At 41.3% G+C, this 9,477-nt stretch overlaps 1 protein-coding gene across 1 annotated transcript; it reads left to right on the top strand.

Moving 5' to 3' along the window:
* Positions 1-3,938: 3,938 nt before the first annotated feature.
* LOC114108206 (procathepsin L-like) lies at positions 3,939-7,166 on the top strand. Its single transcript, XM_027955838.2, has 7 exons — positions 3,939-4,067; positions 4,350-4,472; positions 4,580-4,726; positions 4,911-5,135; positions 5,621-5,783; positions 6,460-6,577; positions 7,064-7,166. The coding sequence occupies exons 1-7, from the start codon at positions 3,939-3,941 to the stop codon at positions 7,164-7,166; spliced, it is 1,008 nt and encodes a 335-aa protein (XP_027811639.2).
* Positions 7,167-9,477: the final 2,311 nt, after the last annotated feature.

The following is a 9,477-nucleotide window of genomic DNA, read 5'->3' as shown; positions in this document are numbered from 1 at the left end:
ATTAGAGCCATGAGATACCACCATTTAATACACATTAAATGGCTATTTTTAGACAAATAAAATATCTATTAAAGATATATAATATTTATCTCTATCTCTATATATCTATATCTATCTATATCTACCTTATCTATATCTATATATCTATATCTATATCTATATCTCTCTATCCAACTAGATAGATAGATAGATAGATTGATAGATATATATACAAGTTTTGATGAGGTTTCTGGAAACCAGAGCCCTGTGCCCTGCTGGGGGTTAGTAGAATGGTGCATCCACTATGAACAACATGGGAAAAAATTAAACAGAGTTATATATTTAGCAATTCCACTTTTGAATATATAACCCAAAGAAGCAGAAATTGGAAAATATATTTGTACACCTCAGTTGACATCATTAACAAGAGCAAAATGTGGAAGCAACCAAAAGTACATCAAGGGATGAACCGATAAGCTTCTAATATGATACCTACATGCAATAGAAGATTTTCCACCTTAAAAAAACAAGGAAAGTCTGACACATGCTCTGTTGGGGTCTCCTTGTCTCTTAATGGCTCTAATTTTTCATACTGTTAGAATGGCAATGAAATTTCAGTGTGAGTTGGGGATGAGACAGACATTCAACCCTTAGCAGTAGTCAAATTCAAACACACAGAGAGTAGAATGGTGGGTTCTAGGTCTGGGGGAGCAGGAGTGAGAATTGCTATGTAATGTGTACAGAGGTTGGGGTTGAGAAAGAAGGAAAAGTTCTGGAGATCTATGGTGGCAATGGCTGCCCAGAAATGAGGATATCCCTAATATCACTGAAATTTACACATAAAAATGGTTAGCACAGTAATGTTTATGTTAATTTTTTTACCACAGTGAAAAAAATCATTGGTTTGATTATGCTTCTTTTAGTTGAGTTATTAATTGAATCTTAAGTAGAAATAAGCTTACAATTAGAGAAATGCAAATCAAAACTACACTGAGATTCCATCTCACTCTAGTCAGAATGGCAATTATTAAGAATGCAAACAATAATGTGTGTTGGCAAGGATGTTGGGGAAAATGTACACTCATACATTGCTGGTAGGACTGCAAATTGGTGGACCATTATGGAAAGCAGTGTGGAGAAAACTTGGAATGGATCCACCATTTGACCCAGCTATCCTACTCTTCAGTTTATACCCCAAGGACTTAAAATTAGCATATTACAGTGACACAGCTACATCAATGTTTATAGCAGCTCAATTCACAATAGCTAAACTATGGAACCAACCTGGATGCCCTTCAACAGATGAGAAAACGTGGTACACAATGGAATATTACTCAGCCTTAAAGAAGAATGAAATCATGGCATTTACAGGTAAATGGATGGAACTGGAGGCTATCATGGTAAGTAAAATAAGCCAATCCCCCAAACCCCAAACCCAAATATTTTCTCTGATAAGTGGATGCTGATCCATAGTGGGGTGGGGAATAGGCAGAATGAAGGAACTTTGGTTTGTGTACAGGGGAGTGAGGGGAGGGGTGGGGCTGTGGGGATGGGAAGGATAGTAGAATGAGACAGACATTATTACCTTATCTACATGTATGATTACACTACTGGAGTGATTCTGCACCATGTACAGCCAGAGGAATGAGAAATTGTGCTTCATTTGTGTTCAATATGCCAAAATGCACTCTACTGTAACATAACTAAATAAATTTTAAAAAAGAAATAAGCTTACAAATCAGCATGCCCTATTTTACTCAAGAAGTCAAAATATGCATAAAAATAGTTATTGGGGAAACATGGACATGATATTTTCCCATAAATATTTTTTTTTCCTCCTTCTCACTTAAAAAACAAAGCGAAACGAACAAACAAACAAACAACAACAACAACAACAACAACAAAAACAGTACTGGGGATTGCATCCAGAGCTTCACACATGCTAGACCAGGACTCTATCATTCAGCTACATCCCCAGTCCTACAATGAATTTTTAAAATAATAATAGAAAAATGAAAAAGGTTTAGAATGTTTCTGGGCTATGTTCCTCAATTCCTTAATTATAAGAGCGAATATCTACATATTACACACACACACACACACACCCCAAATGTTTTCCCATACTCTGTATCTTAAATTCTAACATTAGCTGCCATTAAAGTAAATTTCTTGAATTAAATATCAATATGTAGACTGAGGAAAAGATTGCAAAACACAGAGGGAAATCAAAGCAGTTCCCAAAGTTCTCAGTTGCTTTCCCCCCTTTTATTAACTTTTTACTAACCAATTTTTATTAATCATTTTTTATTTCCTGCAAGTAACTCATTTCTGTAGGTTTTGCTGAAGATGCAGGGGAAGGAAGAATCCTAAGGGAGGAGCCAGGATGGGATGCATGACCGCTGGCTTCCCAGCCTCAGGGGCCCTTCCTCCAGTTTCTTCTCCCACCCAAGATTCACGCCTTGCCAATCTCATCACTGCCCTGGGGGTTGTCAGATTCTTCTAAACCCAGCTACATCTCATCTTCACGTTGGGAGACAAGTCACGGGTCTGTGCTTTTCCACGGGCTCCACCCTAGCTGTAGGTTAAACAGGAACGACCTGGCTGGAATGTGCTGGCTTTCAGCATTGCAGAAGATTTTAACCAAAACCTCCAGAACTAAAGGAAAACCAGGTTTTGCTGAAAATCCACCAAGGGCTGGCTGTGAGCCCTTTTCCTGAGCCATGGCCCAGCGCCACCCATGGCTCCCTCCCTTCCTGGGGCTGGGGTGTCCTGCTCAGCTCCTCCCAGTCCAGGGAATGCAGAGCCCTCGGGGAGAGGCTGGACCCGAAATTGCCTGGAGTCCCGCTTGGAGTCTCCACCCAGAAGCGGACCCAGCCAATCGCAGGGCGTGCAGGTGATGGGGGCGGGGCGGGTAAGGTCACAGACAGGGTCTTTAAAGCCCAGATGAGGTACCTCTGCACCAGAGGTTCCGACTTCTGCCACTTCTGGTGAGTTGTATCTGTGGGGTGTGGCCACCTCCGGTGAGCGCCCTCGGCCTTGCCTAGGCATATTGGGAACAGACTGGAGAGGGGGCCCTGGTCCAGAATGCAGGCAGGACTCCCAGGATACAGAACATCTTCCCCTCCTCTGCTAGCCTTCGGGTGGGATGTGGGGACGGTTGCCGGGGAACCCAGGAGAGGCTCAGACCATGCAGGAATCCCAGGTTGTGCCAGTCACCCTGGGCCTGGCCAGGAGGGAGGGGTCAAGTGGAACCCCTGGCACGCCCAGCCACCGCAGGGTTCATTGCTCCTGGGCCAACAGGAGCACCCTCTTGCCCATCATTTCCAGGTAAAGTCCTCCAATTTCGGTGTGTGCAGAGGGTAGGAGCAGGTGGCATGCCTGGCTGGATGTGGTAGCTGTGACTTCCAGTGCCTTAGCCACATGGCCTGGTTTCCTGGTTGGGGTAGTGAGTGGGGATGTTGGAGGCAGAGTCCTAAGTGTGGGACAGAGAGACCTGTGGTGCTGTTCTTCCTACTTCCCTAGAAAAATATTCCAGAAAGATTGCATTCAAGACAGAAAGGTATACCACCCAAGAAGATGCTCAGTGGCCCCCAACTCTTGGGGACCCCTTTGTCTGTACTTGGTATCAGATGCCTCAATGAGGTTTAGCTTAGGTGACCTCAGTAGCTTTGGTACATAACCTGGACCAAATATCTCCTAATTTCCTAGTTGTTGTTTTAAGGTTTTAAATCATCAGGTACCTTCACATGGTTCTTACACCTAAATTATCATTCCATACAGCGTCTCAGTCCCTAGGGCTGTGGACAGGCTGCTTTCCATTGGTGGCCAAATACTCCCACTGGAGTGTTTTAATCCAGCTACATCCTTAGCCTCTTCCACTGGCCTTGGGTCAATTCTTGGGAGGAAAAATTTAAATACTTGAATTCCCTCATTTCTTTTGCTTTTCCAGGGCTTGAAGCATGAGTCCCTCTCTCTTCCTGGTCCTCCTTGGCTTCCCGGCGCTCTCCGCTGCTGCTCCAGCCCTTGAGTATGGTTTAAATGCACAATGGCACCAGTGGAAAGCAAAGCACGGGAAAACCTACGGCACGGTGGGTGACATGGACACCATCTGGGGGGACCCTGCAGAAAGTGGTCCTCGCTGGTCACAGTTTATGGCCAGAGAGAAGCTTCTAGAGGCCAGCTCTTAGCAGGCAGTGACCCGAGGGCCCTGTGGTGCACTCAGTGGTGTCTGGGCCTGGAGACCAGCTCACAGGAGTGGGAAGCCCTGCCGGGCCATGGTTTCTCTTCCACCTATGTCAGCAGGTGTCCCCTTGGGGAGATGGGTTTAGTTTTAAATAGAAATAAAAACTATCAGCTGTGCTTGCTTCTAGAATGAAGAAGGATGGAGGCGAGCGGTGTGGGAGAAGAACATGAAGATGATCGAGCAGCACAACGAGGAGTACAGCCAGGGGAAGCATGGGTTCACCATGGCCATGAACGCCTTCGGGGACATGGTGCGTGTGTGTGTGTGGGGGGGGCGCTTCACTCTGCGCTTCCTCGCCTCAGCTCCTCACAAAACCATCTCCTGACCTTTCAATGTTCTATTTACCTTTCCTTGAAGACTAATGAAGAATTCAGGCAAGTGAGGAACAGCGTTCAATACCAGAAGCTCCAGAGGGGGGCAGTGTTCCAGGAGCCTCTGTTTGGGGATGTGCCCGAATCTGTGGACTGGAGAAAGAAAGGCTACGTGACTCCTGTGAAGGATCAGGTATGGGACAGTGCGGGATTCAGACCTTGCATCTCCCACAGGAAAGCCCAGGACTCCATGCCCCTGCCCTGCCACACTGGAGGGGCACGCAGTTCACTGTTTTGGAGAGTATTTGGCTATGTGAATTGTTGTCCGAGTTTTGCTATTTGTTTTATGGTTGACCGTTTGTTTTATTCTTTTGCAGGGTCACTGTGGTTCCTGTTGGGCTTTTAGTGCCACTGGGGCCCTGGAAGGACAGATATTCCGGAAAACGGGCAAACTCATCTCGCTGAGTGAGCAGAACCTCGTCGACTGTTCCAGGGCCCAGGGCAATATGGGCTGCAGTGGTGGCCTGATGGATTTCGCCTTCCAGTATATTAAGGACAACGGCGGCCTGGACTCAGAGGACTCCTATCCATACGAGGCCAAGGTAAACAGAGCTTCTCATGTTGTTGACAGTCCATATCTGCTTTTGGAAAAATGGCACGTTTTCAGAATTCCCAAGAATTCCTTCAGAATTCCCAAGTTGAAGTGTAGAGTCTATCTTCACCCTCTGTAAACCACCAATGTCATAGAAGTCTTCAGCCTTGGCCATTCTTTCCTGAGATCCTTTCATACATCTTGTTCTTGCCTCTGTGGAACATGGAGAACATGCCAACTGTTCCACGTTTAACACAGATTCCTCTGTTGTGGGAAGTTCTTATGGATGGGAAGACCTAGAGGGTCTCATTGAAGATATGTGAGCTAATTTTCAGTTTCAAATCAATTTAACAGCATGTCACTGCCTGGGATAATTTATAATAGCACTGACATGGAAATCTTAAGCTGCAAATTGCTGGGTGTTGGGGTTCTAACACATGTTCCCCCACAGGTGGATGGCATTAATCAACTGTCTTCCTGCTTTACCTTTAAAAGGATGGATCCTGTAGGTACAAACCTGAGAATTCTGTTGCTAACGACACAGGCGTAATATACATTCCAAAGCATGAGGAAGCCCTTAAGAAGGCAGTGGCATCTGTTGGGCCCATCTCTGTTTCTATCGATGCAAGCTTGAGGTCCTTTCAGTTCTATAAAAAAGGTGAGCATATTTCTTTCTAGAAAAGGGCGCAGAAAAACTGTAATGCCACCATGACATACCAGCTTGAGGGACTCTTGGGTATGTAAATTTTTGGTAAATATTTGGGTGCCTGGATTTCAAATTCTGTACATGTAATATATATACTTGATGTTTCCACTCGACCTTTCTTCAAGCAGATCCCATGAATGTGAGTACTGCATATTTTTTTTAAAAAGCTGCTTAATTAGCTTAATTCCCTCTTATTTTCTCCAATTATTTAAAATTTACCTACATTTTTATTTATGCAATTAAATCTTAAAGGAGCTTTTTGATTCAAGTAATTTTGTGTTTTGTGCTGTTTTCTTAGATGGACATCCTAGAAATAGAATTACAGTGTTTCAAAGAGTGGTCTTTTATGCACCTAGTGGTCTTTTATGCACCTAGAAATACAAATTAGTATAAATCCTTCTGTTTAAAAACAGAAGGATTTATGCTAATTTAAACAGAAGGAATTATGCTAATTTGTATTTCTGCTAGTTTAATATCAGCTCTTGAATGCCTAGCTTTGATTACAGTAGAGCTTGATTGTAAGTTTGTATCATCTCAGTGAATTTGGAAATGCCTCCTTATTGTTGGTGACAAGGGGTCACTGCCACTGTTCCTGGAGCTTTCACCCCAGTTTTGATTTTATCTCCAGGCATTTATTATGACCCAGACTGCAAAAGCAGTGAGCTGAATCATGGTGTTCTGCTGGTTGGCTATGGTTTCGAAGGAACAAACCCGAATAAAAATAAATACTGGCTGGTCAAGAACAGGTATGCATTGCCCAAAGCATGTATGTTTGATATTCAAGAAGGAATTCTTGTTTGCAGTCAGTATTTAGTTATAGGTCCTAGAAATATTTATCCCTCTTAGGTTGAATGAGGAAATATTAATGCATGCTGATAACATTAAGATATTGTTCCAGGCTCCTTGGGGTATTAAAATATGGCACGTCTGCCATTGCTTTTCTAAATTCTGAAAATTTTCATACTTCTGAAACACATTGGACTGCAAAGACATCCTGTCCTTTTTCTGTCTCTGATTTTACAATCCTGTATAAGATAATTGTTTGGACTCAGGAGTGGAAGTTAAGTGTCAATTTAGACTCAGCAGTTTATAGAGAATGAACAAGAATATCTGCTTCGCTTCATTCTGTTTAGTCTATGGTTTCTGGGACAGTGTCTAAATTAGGTATTATTGTTAATAAAGCCAATGTGCTTTATTTTTCCTATGAAATGGAAAATTTGCTCTTCTTTCAGTTGGAGTAAAGGATGGGGCATGGATGGCTACATAAAGATCGCCCGAGACCAGAACAATGTCTGTGGAATTGCTACGGCAGCCTGCTATCCTACCGTGAACTGATGGACAGTGATAAGGAAGGACTTGATTTGCGACAGTGTCTCCAGCCCAGGGATTTCATCTTCAAACTGACCTGCCCCCTCTGTGTGGGAGCCCAATGCTTGAGTCATTGATGATTCAACTTGTGATGTGAATTGGACATTTTTATTCTAGTAAAATATCACTATTACTTTAATTACTGCTATATCCAGCTTTGTATTATTGACTCTTCCAATGACTTCTGCATTTTCATTTTTTTCCCTGAAAGTATGCATAAACTTGTGTCTTTAAAAATAAAACTGAATTCCAAATGTGATGGAGAGGCTTTTCATTTTTTTTAGTGCTCTGACTTTTCGTATCATCAAACATGTCATTTGGCTCTGAAGATATAACTAAGTGTGGCAATAGTTCTCCGGGACAAAGAACAGGTGCCTTTTCTAGTTATGACAGTATTCCACCCTTGTTCTTGCTTTTGCTTTCCATTGTTTTAGTTACCTGGTGTCAACTGTGGTCTGGAAATATTAAATGGAAATTTCCAGAAATTCAATATTGCAATTTATATCAATTTCCTAATTTTGAATTGAGTGCCATTCTGCATGGTGTGATGAAATCCACTGAACCTGGATGTTCTGTTGTTGAGCTTTTGAGTTCCTTATTGATTCTGGATATTAACCCTTTGCCAGGTAAATGGTTTGCAGATGTGTCCTCCCATTCTGTAGGTGGTCTCGGCACTGGAATGACAGTTTCCATTTCTCTGTAGAAGCTTTTGAATTCCCTTTGTCAATGCATTTTTTTTTTTTGTCAATGACCTTGAGGTCACTCCATAGAATCTTGCCCAGACCAAGGTACTCAGTATTGCCCCTATATTTTCTTCTGGTAGCTTCATAATTTGGGGCCTTAACTTCTTAGGTTCTTGACAGATTTTGAGTTGATTTTTGCTTGCTGGGTGAGAGGTGGGGCTCTAGTCTCATTTTAATGCATAGTTTACTGAAGTGACTGTCCTTTGTCCAACATGTATTCTTAAAGCCTTGTTGAAAGCCAATGACTGAAATTACATGGATTCATGTCTGGGTGGTTACATGGATTCATTCTGTTCTTTTCATCTATGTGGGGGTGTTTATGCCAGTATCACGCTGTTTTGATCACTATAGCTCTGCATTGTCTTGAGGTCACCTATTTTAACGCTTCTAGCTTTATTCTTTTTTTCAATCTTTCTTCAAGATTGCTTTGGCTGTTCTGGGCATTTTGTGGTACCATATGAATTTTGTGATTGTACCATCCGGTTCTGTGAAGAATTTCATTGGTATTTTGATGGGGATTATATTGAATCTATAGATCCTGGGTAGTATGAGCATTTTAACAAGATCAGTCCTTCCAATCCATGAACATGAGATAGTGTTTCATTTGTGTGTGTGTGTGTTCTGTGTTTCTTTCATCAGTATTTTATAATTTTCATTGGAGTCCCTTCACTTTCTTGGTTAAATCTATTTCTAGATTTTTTCTATGTGGTATTGTGAACGGGATTAAATTTTTATTTCTTTTCAGCCAGTATATCATTGCTGTGCAAAAATGAACTTTTTGGCATGTTAATTGTGTATCTCCTTTCTCTACGTCATTGGTCTTCCTTTTTACTTAATTTTTTAAAAAAATTTCCTTCCTTCTTATTTATTTCTTAATGGGTGCATTATAATTATATATAAAATTGGAATAAATTGTGATATATTCATACATATGCCTCGTATGGTATATAATTTTTTTTATGTGCTATTGGATTTACTTTGCTAGTATTTTGTTGAGAATTTTTGCATCTATTGTTTATTAAGGCTATTGACCTATAGTTTTCATTTTTATTATTGTTATGGCCTCATCTAATTTTGGTATCAGGCTAATGCTGGCCTTGTAAGATGAGTTTGACAGAAATCCTTCCTTTTAAATTTTTTTTTAAATAATTTGAGAATTTGTAGTTCTTTAAAAATTGTCCAAAATTTAGTAGTGAAGCCACCAGGTCCTAGAATTTTCTTTGTTGGGACACTTTTTATTTCTGATTCAACTCATAGCTCATTACTGATCTGCTCAGGTTTACCATTGTCTTTGTGATTCAGTTTTAGTACGTTATGTGTGCTCAGAAATTTATTAATTTCTTCTGGGTTTTCCAATTTGTGGGCATGCAGTTGTTTCTAATATTCCCTAATGATCCCTTATATTTCTGTGGCATTTAGTTTTAATGTTTTCTTTTTCATCTCTGATTTTATTTATTTGGGTCTTCTCTCTTTTTTCTTGGTTAGCCTGGCTAAAGGTTTATCAGTTTTGTTCATGTTTTCAAAAACCAACTCCT

The sequence above is a fragment of the Marmota flaviventris genome, chromosome 16 (assembly GCF_047511675.1).
Source record: "Marmota flaviventris isolate mMarFla1 chromosome 16, mMarFla1.hap1, whole genome shotgun sequence".
Lineage (NCBI taxonomy): Eukaryota > Metazoa > Chordata > Mammalia > Rodentia > Sciuridae > Marmota > Marmota flaviventris.
This window is presented reverse-complemented; position numbering and strand designations above follow the sequence as displayed.